We start from the raw sequence: 25,360 nt of genomic DNA on the forward strand, positions 1-25,360 counted from the left end.
CTTCGCTTGAAGCTGAAGTCATCATGTCTCACTCATGGACAAACACAGACAAGTTCTCAGAAGGCGGCCGACAGCTGAGGAGAGGAGCGCTTTGAAAAAAAGTCCTCAAAGTTCCTGTTCAGTTGCTGAGTCACCCAACAGCTTTTTACCTCTGCAGACCATTCAGGAGTTTTCAGTCTGTCTGCATGCCAAGAGGTGGATGCCCCCACCCTGCAGAACTTGAGACCAGATATTATGTTTCCACTCGGCAATGCTGAACGGCTCTCCTAAAGCTCCTAATCCAAAAGCCTTTGGATGAGTGAGCAGGCAGTATGGATGCAGCAGGGAGTGGGGGCGTGAGAGTGGGTGTTCGGCGGAAGCGCAGCCAAAAAAGGGAACACGGTGTGCTGCCACCATAAGCCTTGGTACCCCCGTCAAATCCCGCCGTGGTACGGTCCACACATGACACACCCCACACTGAGGATACACTCCAGAGAAATTAGATTTTTTTTTTTGCGGGAAAAGCCTAATAATTAGATATAAATTTTGTGAAAGTGGGAGGAGTTTCATGGAGGAGGGTACTTTAGCTCATGGCCTCTGTGCTCTTAAAATCCTTGCAGCGGCCCTGCTGCACCTGAACACAGACGCTGCTGCACGGTGGCTCCAGTATCAAGCTGAACTTTGTATCCATATCACCCTTCTGTTATGCAATGCATCTCCCACCCCCACTGGCCGTCTCCTTTTTCCTTCCCATCTTCATCTCCACAACCCCCCCACAGACTGCTTCTCCTTTACACCAAACTGTCAAGTGTATTGCCTGGAGGAAGAAACCGCTCATAAAGACAGGGGCAAACCAGCACTGATGTTTGTGAAGACATCTCTAACCTGAAATATGAGAGCAGAAGCTGTGTTTTTCTTTCAAGCATGCGACATGATGCCCAGACATTTGAAATAACGAGACAGATTTCTGGTGAGAAGTGCTGCAGCTGCAAACTAGTGGCAGCCAGCCTGAGCAAAAATTGACTTTCCGCAGCATCTTTTCAAAGCAACAGCATACGGACACAACACACAGATAGGCGCACGCTTTGGCTCCCCTACACGTCCTCCTCTCCCTCCCTCTTCCTTTCTCCTCTTTGAATCACACACACTCAGCTCATTGGATCCTTTTAATCCCCATCATCTGAAATCAGGATGTATGCCAAAGCAACCATATGGACATAAACTGCTCCCCCCGTTATCCACACACACAAATTACACAGTAACCCGGATCACACGTGTAAAGCAGGCTGCTTTACAGTATTGCAAACCAAAACAAGTTGTGTTTGTGTGTGTGTCTGAACCACGCGTGCCGAGCCACGTGCGCGGGGACCGCCTCACTTCCTATGGCAGTTGAGTAGAGAGGGAATCCAATACAATTAATTGACAAGACGAGTCATTTATGTAACCAGCCGCCAAGGGCCCTCCTCCTCTCCCTTCGTCTCCATGACACCCTCTCCTCCTCTTTCTCCATCCCGTCATGGATGTTAAAACCACTAATTCCCATCAGGGTGAGAATGCGTCACACGAAGAGAACGGCAATCGGCACGTCTTCTTTAAGCAGCCAACGGGAGTGAGCGTGTGTGTATATGTCTACCAACTCCTCTTCCTCCATCTCTCTTCGTAGAAACCAGGTGTGTTCTTAGCAGCTGTTACCACGGTTCCAAGTGAGCAGGGGAAATGAGGATGTCTCTTGGGTGTAAGCTTGCCGACCACAGGTATAACTATTTTGTTGGCACACCTGCAAACACACACGTGCGCCTTCACACACAACTTGAAATGAACCCAGCCAGCACAAACCTTTTAATTTAGAAAAGTAAAACCACAGTAAGCATAAAAGAAGCCCATTTTGAAACATGAGACAGATGTATACACCTGTAAATGAGAGATGATGACACCTGGATCATCTGGAGTAAGTGACAGCCTTTCATAGGACACTCGATGGGTTTAGCAGATAAAAGGACTGATCCAGGTCTGAATGACAGCAGGTTCGAATATGAAACATGTTTTAAAAATCACACTTGCTCAAAAAATGTTTCACTTCCACCTTGACATTTACTCAAGCATTCCCAGCGTACAGTGCATTCTGTCCTAGACTCACAGTACAGCAAGCTGATACTGGTCTCGCTTTGCAACCCAAACCCCTGCAAGATGTTGAAAAACTGACCTCATGATGATGAACACGGGCAGAAAGTAAAGTGAATTATTAAAACTGGTTCTTCTCCAACAGTGTAAACCTGCACTGATGGGTAAAAACTGCTTCAAATCAGAGAGTTGACCATGATAAGAGGGAATAACAAGCATTCAGGAACATGTTAAAGAATTTGCTCTTTCTAAATCAGGACAAAGTATATTCATCAAAGTGATACTTAACATTTACTCAATGTATCCCCTCGTTTTCCATCTTTTAAAAAAATATAAATGTCCTTGTATTGCATATTACGATGGCACATTAGGGCTTTTGTTTGATTAAAAGACATTCAATTTCTGGGATTGTAGTTGCTAATTCTGAGAAAATATGTGAAAAAACATTTTTCCTTACATAAATCTGTGTCTTTTGTCTTGGAAATTCAGAGCAATATCGTCCAGATTGTCCAGCCCTGGATCTTTATTTCTCTTCCACATTAGCCCTAATACACCTCTGCAGCACTGAGGTTATTCATCTGTATTTCACTGCATGTTATAGTTTAACCCTACAGTTAAAGGTTCTCAACAAAGATCACCACAGTAATTAAAAATATTGTGGAGTTCTTTTTGTACAGAAAGCAGCAGCGATTTAGTAAATCTGTCTGAACTGGGGTTGCAGCCATATGAGATTTGCGCGGTATGATGACCGCCTCAGAAAATATCAGTTTAACTTTGTAAACCTACACAGCATTACAAAACGTATGATTATCAGTGACATTGAATGAAAATATATAAAAACAAATCTTAGCTGAACTAATTCTTCTTACAACCGAAACTGGAAACTGCTCTTTACTGGGAGTGTGTGTTTGGGTCTGACAGTCGGGGAGGAAAGATGCCCACCATCAGTTCCATTTCTTTTCCACCAACGCCTTTGTTCAGAAAATGCAAATAGTATGATTGTCAATTTTCATTCATCTGCATATCACTATAACCTTAGCGTGAACATCCTGATTCAGACAGTATAACTACATGTTTCCCAGCGTGATGAGTTTTTTTTTTTTTTCAGTAAATAATGCCTTTGACTTTTTCAAAAAGGTCTGCATGAATGCAAAACAGGAGAACTTCACTGCCAACTATTTCTAATGAAAAACTGTCATGAAAACGGATCACCGGACATTCATTTCAGTCATTTGTTACTGATGACATGTTGACATATTGGCAGTAAAAGTGGTATTTGGCTTACACAGCTTGTACATTAACTCCACTTGGTTGTCTGGATGTGAAAGGTGTTTTAAACCATTCAAGCTCTATGAAGTTGCCATCACAAAAGGGTAAACCACGTTCCAAACAAATCAGATAACTCACTTTATAACACCTCTGACTCATGTCATTTCTGCAGACATGCTAACACAAGCAGTGATCTCTCAGTCTCTCATAGAGAGAGTACAGCGGATGACTACAATGCAGGCAAACAGAAGGAACGTTAGCTTTGCTACTGGTAGCATTGTGTGTGTTGAGAGGCTGTGATGAAATGGTCCTACAGTGGACTGGATAGTGTAGTGGTATGATTGCCACCTTTTGTTTGGGAGACCTTGGTTCAAATCCCCTACATGAAAGGTACTGTAGTGGTCCTTAGGCAAGCCCCCCTTACCCTACCTGTAAGTCGCTTTGGATAAAAGTGTCTGCCAAATGTAGAAACATCTACAGTGACAAAACTTTGAAAATAAATAAGCTAGGAAATAAAATGGCTAAGATCCAGGAGTGAGTGCTATTTTTTGAAGAACAGTTCAGGTGGTCAGGAACAAGGGGGTCGGGCTGGTCTTACAGGTGGAACAAGCTGTGTCCCAGTTTAGGGCTGGATCCACTGCTGAAGCCTTAGTAGGGTTACAGAAGGCAAACCAACCAGTACGGTCCACAACAAACAAATGGTGCATTCGGACAGCCCTTTCTTAAACCTTGTAAAGATGGTTTTTTTGCAGTTAACAGGAACCTACTGCTTTTGAGTGTTTCACTGGTAAAAAAACATCTGAATGTAAACGTATGGCAAATAAGACATGATGAAATTAAAAAGATGATCCCCTATAAATACATGAAGACTGGTGAGGATTCCGCCCTTCTACTGTGATCCAGCAGCATTAAGCTCAACCCTCAGCTCTGCACACCTGACTGGCTGAGCAGCATACAGTGTCACATTATGTTGACTTCTGTCAAGTCATCTGGTCGAGTCCTGTGATCTGCTGTTTTGGCTTGTCGGTGAGAGGCAGCACAGGGCTGTAGGCCAGTACTGAGCCGTTGGTGGAGATGTGGTTGAAGGCCAGCGAGGGCTTTTTGGCAGGGGTGCAAAGGCGCTGTAAACGCTGTGGAGCCAAAAAGTTGCAGTTAGTTGGAAGTTTTATCAGTGTGGAATCCATAACTTTTATATATATATAAAAATCAGCTTATGTGCTGGTGTTACCTGTGGCAGAGTTCCAGGGGTGGTGATTAGGGCGTAGATGGCCCAGATGGGAAGCAGGGAGACGGATGAAAGGGTGAGGACCCAGCCCAGCGTGGATGCCCAGACTGGAGCCACCAATCCTTTCCCCAGATTCAGCGGATACCAACGCACCAGGGAGAATATAAAGGTAGCCTTAAGAGGACAGAAGTATATGAAAAGTATATTTGGTGAAACATTACAAAACCTACAGTTTTTATTACAGTGTTTCCCAGAGAATGAGATTATTCACATGTTAATTTACTTTTTGCTGATGCTAATATTCTACAAACTGTTAATTACATCAAAATCTGGCATAGAATAAATAACGACATTGTGTTGTCTGGTTTTTGCCTTTAGGATGTAGGAATTACTGAGTGATGTGACATACAAACCCAAATATCTTGGTGGACCACATGTCATGGGACTAGACAGACAGACAGAGGGTGGAATCTATTTGAAAGCCATACCCCTGTTAACGTACACACTGTTTTCCAGCGAGCTGACACCTCAGAGTGTGAAAGCAGGTCAACTTTGAGGTTACTCACAGTGCACACAGTCGGAGTCAAGTATCTCCAGCACAGTTTGAAGACAGGCAGGGGCCTGTAGCCGGTCATATCCTTGATGTTGGAGCTGAAGCGCTCGGCTCCTGTGGACAAACCAAGAACATGGTGAGGTTTGGTTGCAGTTTGGTCTGATATCATGGTTTGGCGGTGCCGCTTTAGTAGAAAACACAAAACAACTCAAGGGAGAGACAGAAAGCAAACCATTAAACTTGACATAAAGCTTATCTTTAGCTCACGTGCCTACAATATTATTTTTACAGCACGCATGTCTCCTCTCCTCCTCTGCTTGGACCACATAACAGAGGAGTGTTGTAGGGTCCTTACGTTTCTTGCTATAAAAGAGGTGAGAGGGTGCAGTGGAGTCCTGACCGCTGTGTTACCCAAAACCCCATCTCCTCAACTCTCCTGCGGCATTAACCCACTGCTGGGGGAGCTATAAAAACAGACTTACCGAGTATTCAGCCTATTTGTTTTCTCCTACAATTGCGCAACTATTTTCTTTTATAACATTCTGCACCTTAAATCTTACAGTTTATTGATGATATGCTCTTAGCACTAATTGCATTGTCCCGATGTATGTACATTCACTCATCTCACATTTAAACAAACAATGTTTTCTGCATGCCTTAGAGCCTCATTTCTGGCAGGGATAGGGGCTCCCTGGGGCCACAGGGCTGAGACTGAGAGGCGACGTGGCCCAGGGGCTGATTTAGGGCCCGGAGGAGACAGACAGGGGCCTGGCCAGGAGCCAGTCTCCTTGCAGCAGTGGGTAGCTGCAGCCATGTTAATATACTGTCTACTGACTGTAAGTGGAATGCAGAGGGAGGAGAGGAGGTGGACAGCTTGAGTCTGAGAGTCTATCAGGTTCTGGGAATTACATTCATTATTGATAACAACAGAATTTAATTAAATCTGAGTGGGCTGGGCAGGTAGGCCTTTTTTCCACAAAAGCAGTCACCTTTAAAATAAAATTGAATAAATAAGGAGGGAATGCAGTGAAAAGAAGAATAAATGAGAATGGAGGAATGCAAGAAAAGGCAAGAGTGAAAAAGAGAGGAGGGATGGAAAGGGAACAAGAGAATAAAACCAAGTGGGACAGAGTACAGAAAAGAAAAGAAATCAAAGGGGAAGGGAGGAGAATAAAAAGTAGAGGAAGAACTGAAATACTAAGTGATGAACATGGGACAGATGGAAAGAGAAAAGAAGTACAGAATTCGAAAAGAAAAAAAGGAGGAAATTAAGTGAAATGCCAGGTGAAGACAGAAGTTTGGAAAGGAGAGGAGAGAAGAAAATGAGTGGAAAAGATAAGGAAATTAAATGATCGCAGAATGGCAATGTGATGGAAAGTTAAGATGCAAGGAATAAGAACATTTGAGTGGGTGGGAGTGTGAAAAGGAAAGAAAAAGGAGTGAAGAGGAGAAAGGGAACAGGAAATGGCAGAGAGAGTGAAAAAAGGGAAAGAAAACAAAAGAAGAAAAGGTGAGTAGAGCTAAGATACATACCATAGACCCAGCCAATGGCCAGAGACTGGAAGATGGACAGAAGCAGCAGGCTGGCTCCACTGCAGGAGAAATGGTCATAGATCTGGAACACATACAGACCACCCTGCACCACCATGGAGACATACGTAAATACTCCTTAGATGCATATCATCACAAGCACACAGGCTACAGGATCACATACACCTCAGACACATATCTTAAGTGTGACGTACCGGTGTGACCATGACCAGTCCGATCAGGAAGCAGACAACGCACACCAACAGCAGCAGCAGCTCTCTGCGGCGGCCTCGTCGGATCAGGTGTGGGTACAGGTCAGTCACTGATGTCATCAGGGCCTCTAGACTCACAAACTGGGTGAAAGATGAGGTCGGAGCATGTGTTGTCAGCTTGATATGATGCTACAATCACTGATGCCATCAAACTACAACATGAGAGCCTGCTCGTACCTGTGTGTCCAGTCCCAGCATGATGATCATCAGGAAGAAGCAGACAGCCCAAAGCTGAGGTAGAGGCATCATGGCGACAGCTCTGGGGTAGGCGATGAAGGCAAGGCCAGGGCCTGATGATACCCACCATCACAACACAAGTATGACAACAAATACAAAGCAAATGTACCAGCAACGGAAAACTTAATTGAATAAAGCTAAATACCGGCCACTACTCAGACCAAAAAGCTTTTTCTTCCTTTTAAACTTTTTCTCTATATAAAAAGAGACGATGGGTCAGTTGTCACAAAACAAAGTTGTCCAAAGTTATTCAGAGACTCGGCTGATCTTATTTTGTTATTATGTCAATTTGTATAGGTTCAAAAAGCCAATAGCTGCTACGAAAGCTTTGAAGGATTTGTACGAAAGCCAGTTGACACGCTGTTTGGTGATAACTCAACTGATAAGTAAAAGTGGGCAATGATTGTTTTATTTAAGTAAGAGTGGCTTAGATAAAAAAAAAATTCATTTAACTTTTAAACAATATTGAGTAACTTTCTTAAAAGAGTTGGGATTTTTAGCTAACGTTACCCAGACAGGAACAAGCAGGGGTAACTATATTCAGAGGAGGACATTTGGTATGATGGGATGTACAGAAGAGAGCTGATTACAGTCATGTTACCATCTGAAAAAAACTAACAACTTTCACCTGACTGGGCCACAGAGGCTATATCCACGCCCTGTTCTTCAGCCATGAAGCCGAGCACTGAGAAGATGGCAAAACCTGCCAGGAAGCTGGTGCCGCTGTTCAGGAGGCACAGCATGAAAGAGTCCCTGAAAACACACAAACACAAATCAATCTGTGATAAGAACACTCTTTGCAAAACTAGAAACAGAAGAGGTCTCAAGAGTCAAGCACTTGGCCCTTTGTGTGTATGTGTGGGGGAGTCTGAGACTGTGGGAAACATGGCACTGAGGGCTTTTCTTTAAGGTGTGGCTGTATCAGTGTGTTTTCTCTGTCCATTCCAGCCATTCCTTCTGGAAGCCATCTGACCAGTGGGAGCTTACATCTTACATTTCTGTGAATACGGTTTGTCTGAAGTGGAGGGGAATGAGCTGCTGTGGTTGAAATTGCTTTTGTGTAGTTGTGGGTGTGTAACAAAGTGTCTCACTTATAGCAGTCATTGTTGTATTTATTGTAACTCCCCAGTGCTGTGAGGCTTCCCAAGCAGATTCCATAAGAGAAAAATATCTGGGTGCCTGCATCCATCCATACCTATGGAGAGAAAGAGTAACGGAGAGCAGGAGGGAGAAATGAAAGAAGTGATGAGTGGCGACAGGAGCCAACCGATATCCTTCATCTGTCTGCTCTTTGGCAGATAATAGATAATCCATCCAAGTTGTCTGTATTTACACAGTGAAGAGAAAACCACTATCTAATCACTATCTTTAGATTATAAAAGCTGATTTCAACGTAAACTATGTTCCATATAAGCAGCGTTGCCCCTTTAATCCAAATTTTAACACTTAATTCCAGATATGTGTCATAGCAAAGCAAAGCGTCTACAACTTCCATCTGAACATCAGTCTAATACTTCAATTCCTGTCCTAACTACTGTACTGCTGATACACCTACTCACCTGAGAGTGTGCCCACCTACCTATAGCAGCTGTCATATCTGAAAGAGCGACTAGAAGACTATCTGCATCGTCTGAAGATGTATAAAGAGTGTGTGTTTGTGTATTTGTACCTGTGGGTCTGCCAGGCGGGTGTGGTTAGGTTTGAGGTAGTAGATGATGCCCTGTGTCGCTCCGGGTAGGGTGGCACCTCGCACCAGCAGCACAAACAGCATCACATATGGGAAGGTGGCCGTCAGGTACACCACCTAAAATGTACACAACGCACGCAGGGATGTGGTCAGGAGGGCACGGAGAATGCAGGAAGGGACGTGACGATTATGTCCTCAAACAGAGTGGAATACTGAACAAGGGAGCCCTGGAAAGTCTTAAAACCTGTTGACGGATGGTGGTAGTGACACAGCAAACAAGTCTGCGAAGTTTCTGCAGTGCACAGTCCTTTATTTCATCTGCTACACCGAAGATTTATGATGGCTTCTGCCTTTATCACACCTCAGGGCTTTGTGGTTTCAGAATACATTTTGTAAAAAAAACAAAAAACAATCCACTGCCTTAAGACATAGCTTGAATTTTACACAAGTATATTGACATCTCTATTTACTTTAAGATAAATTATGATCTCAATGAATGAGAGCAACTAATTAAACAATACAAGCCTTGGCACCTGAACCTATTCTGTTGAGAACAAATTGCAAACAATTAAGAAAGCATCTCCTCTGCTGGTATTCCCTTCAGCAAGAAAAGCTTGTTCAGCAAAATGTTTCTGGAGCCGCCCTGTTCTCCGATAATAATAAATGCCAAATACATTCTGAAGGGAAGCTGCATCAAGTCACACTGAGCAGCTGAGGAACGAAGTCAGACACTGACTTACCACAGAAATGTGGTCAGTTTTCAAAACAAAAACAGCCATGCAGACTCCCAAGCCTTAATTTCACCTCAGTCCATCAGTATAACTGGCAAGACTGGGGATAGAAATCATCTGTTCAGAGGACAACAGCATAGAGGATTAAAAGAGGAGTTTTAGCAGTGTAAGGTGAGCATCCTGGTAATGAGATTACACTGAAATCTGCAAATTCTGCCCAACTGAAAATGATTTGTAAAGCTGGGCAGGAAAATTTCTGTGGGGAGGAAGCAACACAACTCTGTTAGCCAACATGGTGGCAAACTTTAGCTTGTTGATGGTCACAGTCGAGAAAATATTAGTCTGCTGTTCATCATGCTTAATATAAAGAATTTAAACTTTGCTCTGAGTTTAGCCAATCAGCACCGAACCCTGAAATAGATCCTCGTGGAAAAAAGCATGCTGCTGAACACATTAAAAAGCCGATGGTCAGCTGTTTGCTACACATACCAGCAGAAATCTCAGATCCTTGTGATCTGATACGCTGCCACAGTCTTTCACAGATTCTCCCGCCCATCTTTATTTTGCATGTAAACATTCTTGATATGGTCAAATACAGCCAGCATCCTCCGATTTTTTAAGACATCTCTTTTAAAACAATATGAGCTTTTATGTCATGTTCACAGGCTACAACACTGTATACCGCTAGACATTTCAGGACCATTTTACTGGAATAGGAAGGGACTAGAACAGCTTGTGAGCTCATGTGGTGGAAAACTGCCCTCAGTTAGAAACAGTGGGTCAGAAGGTGGAAAGCATAGATTGACACTTAAATAAGTGCGCCTCAAGAAAGACACTTACACTGCTATCAAGCTTCTTGACTACGTTTGTACGTTTTCTGCTCACCTTTCCCGTGGACTTCACTCCCTTCCAGACACAGAAGTAGCAGATGAGCCAGACGGCGGCCAGACACAGAGCCAGCTTCCAACTGACTGGACCCAGCTCGTCCAAAGTGTCTGACAGGCGGAGCACCTCCCGCCTAGAACACACGTGCAGCTGTCAATGCCAAACACCGAGTGGTATCCCAAAATACCCTGAAAATACCCTCTGAAGTTTCTCTACTCACTCCCAGAACTCCATAACAGGGGAAGTGGCGTTCTCAGGCAGGCCGCTCGCGTTCGCTGTCTGGTTGTGATGATTAAACAAGACACACGAATCTGAAAAACACGCATATTTACATATACACAACAGACTTTAGCTGTTTTTTTCCACATCTGCCTAAAACTGCACCCACAGCAGCTTCTTGCTTCATGTTTTTACTGACTTGTGTTCCATGTGTTGTTACAGTGCGACCACGGCAACTCCGCCTGGAAGCTGTAGGACAGGTAGAAGAGAGCCCAGGCCAGGATGACTATGTAGTACACGCAGCCATGCAGGATCATCACCTGACTGGCGTAGCCCAGACCTGCAGTTAGATAAGAAGATGTGTGCAGACAGATATAGGGTGTGATGAGCAAGACAAGCAAATCAAATCTGATATATGGAGAGTTGCGTAAACAGACACACACAAAAGAGCTTCAACTAGCTCCATAAAGATGCACTATTATCACTTCCAAGTCACTTGAGTTTCAGATGAAAGCATCCTTTTACAGAGACACTCGACTTGCAGCCCACACCTAGTACATCTTCATTCGGAGTGAATGATTGTCTTATGAGGTCTTGAGTGGGTTACAAAGAGGAGGCTGTCTGCCTCGACAAACAAGCGTTTGTGGTGTCTGCTAATGAAATTCAGGCCTTTAATCTGATGATGCTAGACTAAATGTGCAAACCAGGGAGAAATTTCTACAGAAGCTTCTTTGTTTGTGTAAGAGCAAGCTCACGTGGCTGATGATGCACCAGATATTCAGAATGTGGTGCAAAGAGCAGACGTTTAGATTCCTTGACAGAACATATCCATAATTGACCAATGACCAATCAAGCTGACTCAGCTGACTCTCGTACAGTATCTGCCACATGTGTAATGTAACGTGGGCATTGACTTTAACTGATATTTAACTGCTGCACCTATAAACAAAGACAGCCTTGCAGACGGATGGCTCAAAGTTCTCTATGGTGCCTTTACTGTTTGGGCAGATCAGGCTTATATCCAGAACTGTGAACAGATGGAGTCTATTCAGGTATCTATTGCAGGTCTACTTGCCATAATGCTTAAATGTACTCCTTCTACCCCAGTGTTTGATTACAAACCAGCCTCTATTGCTGAAGGGGTTTGATTATCCAGGTACACATGTGCAAGTTAAATAACTAGACAGTGTTTAAAATCTCATGAAGAACATCACACTGACCACATTCCCTTCTGTTCATTTGTGCGGGCTAATTATAGATCAAATTTATGCCCAACCATGACCTTTTTGTTTGACCAGGTAGATAAGATGCCGTCGGTGTCTCTCAGCAGTCAGAGACCATGCTGCCCTTTGCACTCTCTAACTGCAGGCACTGCAGGCACAGAGTTTACATGGATTCAGTATTGACGGGGAACACAGGATGGCTCTGAATGCTTGCGTCAGCGTGGGAAAGTAAAGGAGAAAGTGGAAGAAGGGAAAAGTCAGTGAAAAAAATGGTGAAAATGAGATGCTGCGTGACATAAAACCCCCATCAAACTACAAGCCCTTCTTACTTTTCGGGGAGGATTCATCACTCCATAAGACCTGTTGCCACTGATTTTCAGTCCTTGTCATTTGGCAAACCTCAGCCTTTCTCCCCTGTTTCCCCTCCTTAAGAATGGCTTCTTTGCCAAGTTGTCTGTTATGTATGGACACATAACTGGTTGATCCCTGGAGTTGGGTGCCTTTTTTAGGCTTGAATGATTCATAGGTCAGTGCTAAGTGATTCCACAAAAAAAAAACCAAAAAAAAACCCCACATTCCTCTGAAAATGTTCAGGAACGAGGACCGGACAGAAAATGAGTGAAAAAGCTGCCAATGTCTAAAGAAAAACTTGGAAATACCCTAAAACCTCTGGAGAACTATCACTCAAATCCCCTTTAAAACATTACAAGAAAGTCTGGCTCCTTTGAAGCAGAATATAAAGAAATGAGGGGTGGCTCAAGACTTTTGCACAGAACTGTATGCTTGACTTTTTCCAGAGCAGTAAGTTAGTCTGCTGTGTGTAAGTCAATGTTCAACAACAGCAGAGGTTTTCATCACCACCACTGAGCAAAAGCTGGCATCGAGCGCCCCCCACGCTTCACTAATGCTGACTAAAAAGAGGCAGCATGGCAGCACATCAATGTGTGCATGACAGGGTCAGAGTTTGGAGCGCTGTGTGCCGCCATGTTGTTTCTCTCTTTCACACATATGTCAATTTGGCTCTGTGACCCCCTCAACTGGCAGTTTAATGGCCACCAGTCATAATTGGGAAATCATGATGGATTGTGTCATTGGCTTTTACATTTCAGAGTAAAATCATTTGGAAATTAAATTGGCTCAAAAATGTCATTAATCATTCCATTCTAAACCACACTTTATGCAACACCACGTGGCATCAGAGAAAACGTTAGTCTAAGATAGTCTACTGAAGACAGATTACCTCCAAATAATGGGCAAATGGTCCTCCAAGCGCTGACCCCTCCCAGGCTGGTGTACTGTCCCAGCGAGGTCTCCAGGAGGAATAAAGGAATGCCACAGAGTACCAGGAACAACAGGTAGGGTACAAAGAAAACACCTGGACACAAATACAGATGTTGCTCGTGAGGACCTTCAGTAATTAACTTCAACAATTTTAAAAAGAATCATCACCTCAAACATAAGTAAACATAAAAACAACAAACATCTGCAGTGGGCATCCAGATAATGGCATCTATTTTTGGGCATGGGGACACAATTCACAGACGGAAAGTTTTCTCAAACTTATTAGATAAGACTCCCTGTCTTTACCTCCTCCGTTTTTGTAGCAAAGGTAGGGAAACCTCCAGACGTTGCCCAGTCCGATGATCTGTCCAGCCACCGCCAGGAGGAACTCAGCTTTGCTGGCCCACTGGCCTCTGGCATGCAGGCCATCTCCCATGGCTTCTTTCCCACTGGGAAGGCCTCCTTGGTGGAACTTATTGAGCGGCTGGTCAGCCTGGTGTGAAGGCAGTTGGTCGGCCATCACTGGTTCTGGCAGGGACATGCACACACCCCTGAGGAAGATAAATACAATCGGTTAGGGGCTTTAAAAACACTTAAAAAAGGAGAAAAAAAACATATAACACACTCACATGTTCACATCTGTGTCTGAATAAGAAGAAGCGCGGTGTATTTTCTGACTGTTGGTTTGGCTGCCTCACTTATCTCAGATGTGTGTCTTAATGACAACTAAAGTGGGCGCGCATCCTTTATCAGTTGTTGACAGGACGCTCGGTGTCTAAATCTGTCAATTTCAGCCCGTGCATCTGGGTGGGAAACCATTTCCGCACTCTTTCACAACAATACAAATGCAAAGCCACATTTAAAACCATCTAACTATGTTTTTAATAATTTCATACAGTCTGTATGACATGTTTGTTTTTAACTACTGACTTTTGAAATAATTTTGATATGACTTTTATCCAGTGAATATATCTATATATGAATAATTGTGTTCTTTGTTATGATAGTCTGTTTTAATGTTGTTTCATGTGGATTTTTTAAACATCAACTGCATCTTCAGCTGTGTTTTGGTGTCTATCAAATTCGCAGCCTCACAAACAGGTTCTGTCACTTTTTATTTGTAAATTCCCTGTTTTGGTCTTAGAAACGTGGTGGGGGAGATCTGCATTAGAATTTCTGGGGGAAGTCGTCCTTTTCTTGTCATTGTCGCGTGACCTCAGTTCGCTCCTCTCTTCATCCACGCCGAACCATGTGACTACGTAGTACTGACATAACGGCTACTCACCATCTTTTATAACTGACATCACTGGCTGTCCGCCAGTCAAAGTAAAACGACAGATAATAACCATGTAGCAACATGCGCACCTTTAGGTTGGAGGTCCGACTGTTCCGGTACAGTCAGGACACACATGTAACTGACATACGGTACGATGTTGGAGCGAAACTGAGCAGCAGAGGCGTGTTTAACTCATGGGATGTTCTTCTAATGCCGTCTCACATTACTTCGCTGAGATCGCATGGTGATATTCTCTTTGCACATCGTATGTATGAATAAATAACAGTGAATTCAACATGCCATTTCCTACCTCTGCGTTTCCCGTAGGTCTCCGCACCGCGACCACCCCCCTATTTGCGCGGTGAAATGGTCTATTCCAGGCATGAGCAGCTGTGTGCGCGCGGCTGCAAGCCAGTGCAAATACCCAAATTTATATAGCGGCTCTGTTTGGGGAAGCCTGAGGAATGGATGCTAACCAGCAATAAACAGGTTACAAAGTGAACCGCATGGCATCATGGGTACTGTGTGTGATTTAAATTATTATTTTTTTATATACCGTTATAAAACATTAAAACTGCCAAACATTCACCCCATTTTCGCCAACACATTATTCCCCTACACTTGTTGTCATGTTTGAGTCCCGTACCCTGTTGCCTGTGCAAAAAATAAACTTAAAAACAAACAATAAAAGTAACATTACTGTCATATTCATGATAAAATTAACTTTATGTTTCGGTATGAAGGAGAAATGAGCAGCTGAGCCTCTATTATTTAATTTGACTAGGTAGTTTAGAATAGAAGAATGAAGACTTAATTTGTAATGCACGATAACCATCAAGTCAGTCACAATTAGCGGACATGACCCTTGTCCACTGACTTTTATTATAAAATCTTTATTATCTCTAATATTCTTTAAATCTTTTGTTAAAACAGAATAAAACAAAACCAATCCAGCTACTTTTCCACGTGTTATAGCACGTGGAAGCACTTTATACTAAGAGTTTATACTAATTTATACTATGAGTGTGACTGTATGGAAACATTGTTTGACTGGATTCTAAATGCTCTTTATCCACAGACCATTAGAGTCTGGTTGTTGAAATTTGAAGGAAAACACCAGCATTCAGCTCTTTATTGTGAATTCTTGTCCAGCAAATGGTCCTAACAATTAAGGCCACCTCAAGCAGCTTGAAGCAGTTTTAATGGACTGTGTCACTGCCTGTGCTCATTTATAGCCCCAGTAAAAAAAGAAAAAGACAAAAAAAATCCAGTCTCCTGCTAACCTCCAGCTCTATGGACTTCATTCAGAAAATTGCATTCCAGTGCTAGGACATATTAGGTTACATTACCAAGTGTATAAATCACGAGGGACAATGTACTTTAACCACTGGATAAGTGCACTAATGCATACCTGGACTCAGGCTTGAAGGATTATTCAGCCACTTGGCAGGAGTTACGCATTTATTTTCGCAATGTGTAATTAATTATACCACTCAAACTTTATGAATAAGTAAGTTTTATGAAAACAAACTTTGGTTTGAAGTTCAAAGGCTCAGTTTTATCCAATTTTAACTTAAAGGAAATTAAACTGCTCCCAAACTAATCATCCAGTTTTATCTGTACTCATTTATAAAGCATTTTTATTTCCTGAACCTAAGGAATGGATGCTAACCAGCAATGAACAGGTTAAAAAATTAACCGCTATGCATGATGTGCAATGTGTCGTTGTTTTTAAAAAAAATAAAAAATGAGATCCTCCCACCTCAACCTGCATATATGGTTTTATTGGTTTCCTGGTTGGGTTCTCCACTCTGTAAACATATTCTCTGCAGTTATAAATGTGTTTAATTTAACACTACAGTCAAGATTTTTACACTCTCTTGTTTTACTCAATCTTAAGTGTAAGAAGTGCAAAGTTTGAAGAAATTCACTTTGCAAACAGTAACTGCTTAATATATCATAAGATTAGCCTTTATGCAGATGATGTCTGCATTACATACAATCTTGTTTTTTTAAATCAGCTTATCCTGAATCTTATGAACAAATAAAATGACAATGGAACACAAAATCTTCTCCTTCTCTACAAGCACAGACCTAAGATTTCTCCCACACTAACGTGTTCCCTCTCATTTTAACTGTCCAACTTGTTGCTCTCCAAAGGCAGAAGTCCAGAGAAGAGGTATATCTTTTCAGTTCTGTTTTAGTCCCTGTTCATAAATGTCTAGTTTGAGTCATAATCCCTTGATTGTTGCTGCACATGGTTCATTCAAGAACAACAAATGCAAGACACCTTGTGCGGTTTATCATTTCTGGCACACATTTATGGTTACGTTGATAAAGGTTTAAGATTAGATACGAACGTCTCATCATGATATCAAAGGCACACGTTACAGGAGAAGCAAACAAAGAACAAGTCAGATTTTATCCTTTTAAAGCCCCTTTAAATACATACAAAAATGATTGTATATGTTTAGAAAAATACACTTTCAGAACAGCAAACGTCACAGACACATATGATTAAACACATATGAATATTACATCCTTGGATCCAAATCCAAACCTCCAAACTGGGAGAAGTGGTAACTCTACGGAGCACAACTCAAGCCGACTTCATCTAGTCTCTAAAATAAATGCAGACAATTTGTAGCATTCACTGAAAGAATAAGCAATTAACTTTAAAGAATTTCAACAACAGGTACTTGGAGTCACCTCTGTGTGTAACATCACTTTAATGACCTCTGTTGAGTCATTCTTAGTTCTTAGTAATTAATTCTTAGTAAAATAAATCTAAACTATATTGATTTTGCTCCACTTAAAAGTATTCAACCTTATAAATCAGTGTACTTTCAGCTTGAGTTGTGAAAAGTTCCAAAAGCACACAATCCACAATAGAACCTTTTAAGGGGAACCCTGACATCCATCAAGCTAAAGAGAGGATTTACTGTATTGTGAAAAGAGTATAATACCGATGTACAGTTCAAGTCTGCATTTAAGTACGGATGCTAATTTATGTGACACTTTATTTCAGTCTTGTTCATTAGTTGGGGACATTCCACAATCAAGAAGTCAAGGGTTAATAGTCAGGAAGCAGTAAAAAGTACTGTGATTATATACAATGCACAGATTTCACAGCTACAAGTGCGTTTCTCCACATGCGACCTCTCCAAATGCAAATGCTTTACTTCCCAGGGGTCAAATAAAAAGCCAACAGTAAGAGTCTGTCAATACAGCCACTATTGTTCTGCCCTGAAAAACCTGTAACCTCAGTAAATGTGCTGCCATGGCATGTAACTCAGACCAGGCATAGCCATGCACAGTTACTTGATGATTTATGGCTACTTTTTATTGGTGTCTGGTACCCAGGGCAGTGGGTTACTGATATACAGTGGCAGGCATTGTGAAACTACCCTAGCTTGCTTCTGCACCGTGTGACAACTGAAAGTTTTCAAAACAGGAAGAGTCACGCACAGCTTGAAGAGTTACAGAAGTGCAGGAGTGATTGAGTCACAGAATAGATGTTAAAAGCCTACTGATGGTTTACAAATCCCAGAACGGTTTTGGCCGGTTTTATCTGTGATATGTTCAGAGAATATAAACCAAGCAGAGCTCTTAGATCCAAGGACTCAGGTCAGCTGGTCCAGTCCAGAGTCCAGACTAAACACGGAGAAGCAGCATTTAGCTGTTCTGCTGCAAACAAGTGGAACAAACTGCCAGTGGACATTAAACTGTCACCAGGTTAAAAAATTTCTTTTTTCATGTGTCTATGCATGAAATCTGCATTAATTTATCTAGACTGTTGCCTGTTTTAAATCATTTTAATTATTTAATTGGTTTCTCTTTATGTTGTTTTATGTATTTTTAATGCTTCTTCCACTCCCCGCTGCAATGCTTTTATTTTATGTAAAGCACTTTGAGTTGTTTTGTACATGAAATGTGCTACAAATAAACTTGGCTAAACTTGATGTCCTGTTTAGTCATTTTCCAAGAAAACAATCCGTGCACTTATATGAACCAACTTACTGTACAAAATGCACACATAGCACAAACAAAAGGCTTCAGTACACACAAACACACAGATCAAAAAGCTCAAATTAAGTTCTAGTGCTATATATGGAAGCTCCAAGTTCAAATTTTAGATGAAGCTGCAGTAGCCAGAGTTATCCACTTATATAAATCATACACTACCTTAATATGTCTATCAAAGTTTCAGTTGTGGACATGCAACAGCGGCGTGTCTAAATTTGAGGAGCACTGATCATCCGATAAGCAAAAGGTGTCATGCTCACAACCGAGTCTGCAGTGACATCCTCTGATGTAGCTCGAACAGGAAAGATACTCAAGACATGTCAACTTCCGCAGTGAGGGCCAATCTGGCTTTCTGCCATGAGCCAACAGGCCTGTACAAACACTCTTAGAGGAGAGGTCATTGTGGATACAGAGAAATATTGCGGGGTGTGATTCAAAATGCTGATGAAACTGGACTTACTCAAGAGAGATGAAGCATCTTCAAGAATAGAAAGAGGAGTTAGCACATTAGCTTTTATTATCAGGGCAAAAAATAGCTACACAAGAATGCAATGAGTAATAAAAATTTCAGTACAGCAGCTCAGGATCAGATAATAATGTGGTGGGTTTGGTAAGTTTGATAAAGTATTTACTGTTTGACTTGTACAAACTGCAAGAACCACAAAATTGCAGTGTTTTTATTATAGGGTTAAATCTTGATTTATGTGTCTGCAAGGGTCCACGTGATGTATATTTTTACCAACAGCGTCAACTCCTCCTAAACATCCACCTGTTTTAAAAGCTGTGTTAGAGCCAACTGTAGGCACTACCAAGTCCCAGCTGTGCAGTTCGTGATCTACTTGACGGAGTTTCTTCTGTTTTAGCAATGCTAATGGTTGACCACCCAAGGCCATCCATTTAATTCCAGTCTTCAAACTATCAGATCGAAAGATGAACGTAACTTAATATTCTGGGGGGGGGGGGGGGGGGATCTTTCCTGGACATTTTATGTGAATGTTTTGAGGGGACGGTTCATTACATGAGTTTTTCACCCACAGCGGGCAGTCATGTGATTTGTTAGGCTGCTCTAGAGATTAGTGGAGCTTTTTTGTAGTCCCTTTTGACGCAGTAAACCAAGGTGTCGGTCACACTCAGGAGTGCTTGATTCATGAACCACTCAAAAAAAAATCAATGACAGGAGACAGAAGGGGTGATGATGGATCATCGAGGCATAGGCCCTTTGTCCTGAAGACTTCAAAGTATTTCAGCATCCAGTGAGTCAAACCAAATCCCATTCAAAATGTAGGAGCCACAAAAAAATGTTGTTGCTGAGTAATAACTCCAAATGAATAAAGTCATCGAAAAACCACAACATGGATAGGCTCACAGGGTTTAGATGCTGTCCTGGGATCATTCAACTTGAATAAAACCCCTGTTCATGAGCCAGCAGACATTTAGCTTAGCTTAGCTGCTCAGATGCTGAGGTTTTTGGGATATTTGTTTCGTGTAAATATACAAAAACAAAAACTTAAGGACAGACAGTAACAGTAGACACACAAGAGTCCAATAGGCACACTTTCCGAAATGTCGATTTCTGGCTTTTATGATTGAGCAAACACATCTTTCACTCGTCTCAGAGAGCCTGAAAGCTATAATAAATATTAATATTTATGCTTGTACTCAACATGAACCCTTTTATTCTGGTTTACCATTGAACTTATGAGATGCATTCTTGGAATTCCCAGAGTCTCGAAAGGTCAAACAATTTCCCATCAACCGAAAACATTCTCAGCAGCAAGTTATTGTGATCACACGTTACTATTCAGTCAAAAAGTAGATGAAATCACTGAGATAATGACAATGTCAACATGTTGTTGAAATTTGATTCTCAGCAGAGCATCACTTGTCTACAGAATGAACTTACCTCTGTTTGTAGACTTGGATTCTCACTGAGCCCTGGAGGTCGTGCCTTAATGAGCTGGATTAATAACGACCCTGTTTGTCCCGATCATCTCAGAGAAAAGTGAGTCTGAGCATGTCTCACCCTCTTCCATCCAGCCTTTGCCCTTGTTTCAGTCGAATATGGGAGAGCTAAGCAGAACCCAGATTCCTCTTGTTCACTGAACCTAAAGCTAAGGGCTGGAAGATCAAATCACGGGACTTGTTTGAGTCTGGATGGTGGACTCATGAGGTCTACTTTTTCTTTATATGGCTTCAACCTTGAAGCAAAACGAACAGTAGGCTTTCTGTGTAATTTCTACTGTTACAGCCAGAAAGCTCAGTTCACCACTGTGGTAACAATTTCATAATATACTATTCAAGTTATTAGCTTAGAGTGTGATGTGTTGAAACTTGAAAGGGAAAGAGAAAATAGATCCATCAGTGAAAATCAAGCCTTTAGCCAGCAAGTCATCTGTACAGTAATTAAACCATCTGATCTGTCTGAGTCTCCCAGACCTTCACACTCTGGCCTGAGGTTGCAGGGAGGAATGCAGCCACGGATTATCTTAAAACTTCCACTAATAAGCCCCTTGTCAACCACACCTGACGGTGAACAGAAAGACCTGTTTTTCATTTTTGTGAAGACATGAAGAAGAACTCTGTGGGAATCAAACTTTGAAGGTAAACTAATAAATCAACTGGATGGAGGCTTCTATTTTCAGCTTAGTGGAGCAATAATTTGATTAATTCTCAGTGACTTATACCCCACATACTTCCATTGCTGTGCACATGACAAAGTCGTGGGGTACCTGCAAAGTAATTATATCATTACAGGCCACCGCTTCCATTCTAACTTGATTAGATTATTTCATTACTGTATGCTTTGTTGACTTGGCAGCTCAGGTTGGCGAGATTTTCATGGATGCAGCCTCCGGTGCTAACACTCAATTTAATCAAATACTGATTGTTTAAAAGGTAACTAGAGCTGGTTGGAACTGAGAGATGCCGCAAACAACCGATTTCACAACAAAAGAGGATAAAGTGCCATAAACCATGAAAGCATGGGTGAAAAACTTAGACAACAGCTGCTGCACTGGACAATCTTCATTATCTTACGCACATTATCTTAGTCTGACTCAGTCCAAAAGCAGATCTTTGACTGTTGTGTTTTCCATAGTACAAATAAGGCTTTGGGGCTTTGTAAGGTAATAGCAGGTTTACCTCTTAGCTTTCAGTGTCACAAAGGTGTTTTTTTTCACTTGTGGATACATCTGCAGGCAGTTATGCCACACACCTTACACAGCTGAAACCCAGTGACCCATGGTTTCGGCTGCAAAACTGTGATGTTTGTAACCATGGATTCATCCTTTTTGTCAAGGATTGCAGCTGGATATGCAATTGTTGATTTGTTCACATTAATAATGCAAACTCGTGACAGGCTATCTGGTGCCAAAGCCACCCTCTTTACACACAAATGCATACATAACGTGACTCAAGCCTCGTACTGTTTTGCTCAGTACTTTGTCTACTGGTGCTCTGAAGTAAAGAGGTATCTCGTGTATTTCAGGTTCACTCACATCCAGCCTGTAATTCTGGTTTTACGTTTTACTTAGGTTCTTACTTAGGGCCATCATTCTTTGCTGTTAGGTCCGTCTGCCTCTCCCTCTTTTATCCACCCAGCCATCTTCACACTATCACTTGTACCATAGATACCCATTGGCTACATCACTGTTATTCCTAACTGACACCACAGAAAGTCTGTTTATCATGCTAATAACTCACCAGAATGGTAAACAAACTAAAAGCACTGATGACTAAAGCTAACTACAATAGATGACTTTGACACATGCTTCCCATTAGATGGCACAGAGGCAGCCCACCTCCTACAGCTAGTATTATTACATTTTTAAACAGGCAAGGCTCACAAACGCACAGCTAGCCCCCACCCATGTCACTGGTTTCATTTATTCTCTTTAATTTTCCTGCCAACAGCCCATCAAAGGGGGCAGACTGCTTAACACAAGCTAAAGTCCCACCACACGGTGATGACAGAAAGCTGCATTTGCCAAATCCAAGAAGCTGCCTCAGCACTGTGGTTAAATCACAAGAAATGCTTGGAAACATCCGCGGTCACCTTTGGCAGTCATTACAAAGTCCTCGCAGCTAAACAGGGTCTGAAAATAAAACTTACGTAACTGCTGTGACACAAATTATATCAGTCTGCTTTAACACAAAGAGGTGAAGCAGGTCTTTAGGTGAATACATGACTTAATGTCATATATATTCATATGTAGCAACCATGTTGTTGGGCAAACAGAGTGGTTGCTGTGTGTGTCTGCACACTTGATTTTCAACATTCCAATCATTCATCTTTATCAACTCCATAATCATCTTAACTTTTGCTGGTAATTTGACCCCTAATAGCTTCATATGAGTGTGGGGTTGTAGTCATGGAGCAGACGGAAGTTGCACAACCGGCACAATAGAAGGTTCAAAACATAGAGTAAACAGAGGCTGCACATTATCTAAAAGCTTTGTGTCAAAGATCATCATCTCAAGAGGATGTGTAGGCACACAAAATAATGTGGAGATAATTGTATGAAGGACCAGCATGCCACTGTACTCATCATGACTCAGCAGTTTGCATAAACCAGGCTGTGTCACAAGTCTCGCATCAAAAATAGATTAGCTTTAATTTATGATAAACATAAGGATCATTTACTTTAATTGTCACACCGAGATTGTTAATCATGGCTGCGATGCTTTGTCAAAACATTTAATTTCTTTTTTCTCAGGTGAGAAACAGGCGTAAAGAGTCACGAACATGATTTATAACAACTGTGTTAGTAGGAAGACAATAAATACACTTCAAAGTGTAAGCAGATGGAACTAGTTTTGTGGTTCAATTCTTCGGTTCTTAAGTGAGTCACTAACATGATTTATAACCAACACAGTTATAATTTCCTCATCTTTTGAAATCCTAGACATTTTTAACAAACACAGTTTTAGACTTAATATCGACACTCACAGACAGGTGCACGCTTGTATCTTGCACCTGCCAGTAGTAACCCGACACGGCTCTCTTTGTAGTCCTCTCAGGCTTTGCACAAAAGGCAGTCAGAGGAAGAGAAGCAATAAAAACCTACACACAGGTCATGTGGGACGAGCAGGTAAGCTCCAAACATTCACGTGAGCTGCATTTTCATTTGTTTCTTAACACTGATTTTGGTCCAGAGGCTAACTTTAGCTGATAATAGGTGTTTCACTTGACTCACCTTTTAGGCTTGCAGGCTCCTTGTGACACTTCAACTCAAGTCCTGTGTTGATAGACAAATAAACTGAGGCTACGCAGGACATCATAGGTATACTGAACAGAGGAGGAGGAGCTACTGTCAAGAAGCTGGTGAGGCGATTGACTGTTCCCAAAGGATGATCAAATGCTTTTTTTCCCGTCCCTCAGACATACATATCAGAAAAACTACTTCTATAAGCTTCGATTCATTATTTTTACCTCACCACAATGTTTTACAGAACTTCTACAGCACATTTAGTCTGTCCATGACTGATAAAGATGTTTTCAGAGGCCTTTATCAGCTTCCTTGTTTTTTTTCATTTAAACAAATCTGTGATGGTGTTTCCTCAAGTTAACAGAAAAATCCAACAGCACGTTACCTTCTAAACTTACTTGCTCCTGTGAATTAACTCTTTTTACTAAGTTAATTGTCACTGAAATTCTGAATACTAACTGGTCGTTAGCTGGTCGTGAGTCACCTCATTTACATTTTACAGAATCGGGCCGAGATGAGAAAATGGGGATAACTTGCTCAATGTGATCTAATAGACTTCACTTGTGTACAGTGAAGACATAGAAGTGAAGACACCCTCGTGAAACATCACCTGAATATCAAATGATTCAAGATTATATCATCTCTCAAAAGCTGCATTATTTTACAATGACGGCTACATTTTTTCCCCCTGTGGTCTTCAATTAAAACTACAGCGTGAACTTTAATATGAACAGACCAGAACCCACTCAGGCTTGGACCCATGGGCTGGTGATTTAAGGAAGCGAGGTTGATAACATTAACATTTAAGAAATACATTTACATCATTAGACATGAGTTCCTGATTGAGCCATAGTGCCACAAAGAAGAGCTGCAGTGGCTCTCTCCCTAAAAGGACCCAGATTTGATGCAAAGCAAACTATCCCAATATGTGTTCTGTGTGCCGCACATGCTATTTAGCTCTAAAGTTGCAAACTGTGTCGCAAAGATTAGCTCAAGATATTTATTTTCTTTACCTTTCTATTATGCGTCTCTTCACCTTTCTTACTTCCTTCCTCACACAGGATCAAATTCCCTGGTGCTCAACTGTGCAAAAATATGATTATACTGAATCATTTTTTTCTTTCTTTCTAAACTGTACACAAGCATATGTCCAGGTAATAAATGTTGAACTTTTGGTGTGGAAATGTTTCCTGGAATCATTTGAATAGACTGTATCATTAAAATAAATGTGCTCAGACAAGCGTAGACTTATAAAGGATTTGCTTTCAACAAAAAACATGCACACTGAAATCTTGTTAAAAGCATCATAAGTACTGCCTCTTAAACTTCCTTATCAATTGCAACTGTATTCCCTCAAAAACAAAAGGAACCAAATTATTAAAAAAAACCCTGTGTTGAGCAGTTTTTTTAAGCTCAGTGAAGGTCTTGGCCCGGTTTTTTCCTGGTATATTTCCTCAGTTTTGTCTCGCCTCGTCCTTGTCCTGGTTTCATTCCATGGGTGGGGAGATCCACTCTGCGCCAGCTTACATCAGCCACGACTCCGCTCACCTGGTGCAGATGCATGCGGTGTTTGATCAACTTTTTGTTTCCTTCATTCTTTGTTGCGTCTTTGCTTGAGCTTAAAACTTTCATTGTCGAC

General features: G+C 41.7%; 1 protein-coding gene across 4 annotated transcripts; it reads right to left on the minus strand.

Annotated features, from left to right (window-relative positions):
* Positions 1-1,805: 1,805 nt before the first annotated feature.
* Positions 1,806-23,754, minus strand: LOC140270735 (sodium- and chloride-dependent GABA transporter 2-like). 4 transcript variants are annotated; one of them, XM_072366174.1, is made up of 15 exons: positions 23,710-23,754; positions 13,519-13,763; positions 13,172-13,306; positions 10,908-11,048; positions 10,710-10,800; positions 10,490-10,622; positions 8,856-8,990; positions 8,278-8,381; positions 7,815-7,939; positions 7,127-7,239; positions 6,893-7,030; positions 6,681-6,783; positions 5,161-5,261; positions 4,598-4,768; positions 1,806-4,499 (listed from the first exon to the last, which is right to left on the minus strand). In XM_072366174.1, exons 2-15 carry the CDS (start codon positions 13,751-13,753, stop codon positions 4,350-4,352), a joined length of 1,875 nt encoding a protein of 624 aa, XP_072222275.1. In that variant the 5' UTR covers positions 13,754-13,763; positions 23,710-23,754; the 3' UTR covers positions 1,806-4,349. The 4 variants fall into 4 exon arrangements, with proteins under 4 accessions (XP_072222275.1, XP_072222144.1, XP_072222067.1 ...); XM_072366043.1 differs by lacking the exon at positions 23,710-23,754 and adding an exon at positions 18,674-18,782; XM_072365966.1 differs by lacking the exon at positions 23,710-23,754 and adding an exon at positions 14,799-14,924.
* Positions 23,755-25,360: the final 1,606 nt, after the last annotated feature.

Source organism: Leuresthes tenuis, unplaced genomic scaffold (genome assembly GCF_036924035.1).
Source record: "Leuresthes tenuis unplaced genomic scaffold, fLeuTen1.0.hap1 SCAF_1, whole genome shotgun sequence".
Classification (NCBI taxonomy): domain Eukaryota; kingdom Metazoa; phylum Chordata; class Actinopteri; order Atheriniformes; family Atherinopsidae; genus Leuresthes; species Leuresthes tenuis.

What these genes read in the sequence shown, in the direction of transcription:
- LOC140270735 (XM_072365966.1), bottom strand. Translation starts at nt 14,872, where the DNA reads ATGCCTGGAATAGACCATTTCACCGCGCAAATAGGGGGGTGGTCGCGG. An exon ending in GAGTGAAGTCCACGGGAAAG is followed by an intron (nt 8,991 to 10,489) that starts GTGAGCAGAAAA and finishes TGTACATTTTAG; the next exon opens with GTGGTGTACCTGACGGCCAC. An exon ending in AGCCTCTGTGGCCCAGTCAG is followed by an intron (nt 7,240 to 7,814) that starts GTGAAAGTTGTT and finishes GGGTATCATCAG; the next exon opens with GCCCTGGCCTTGCCTTCATC.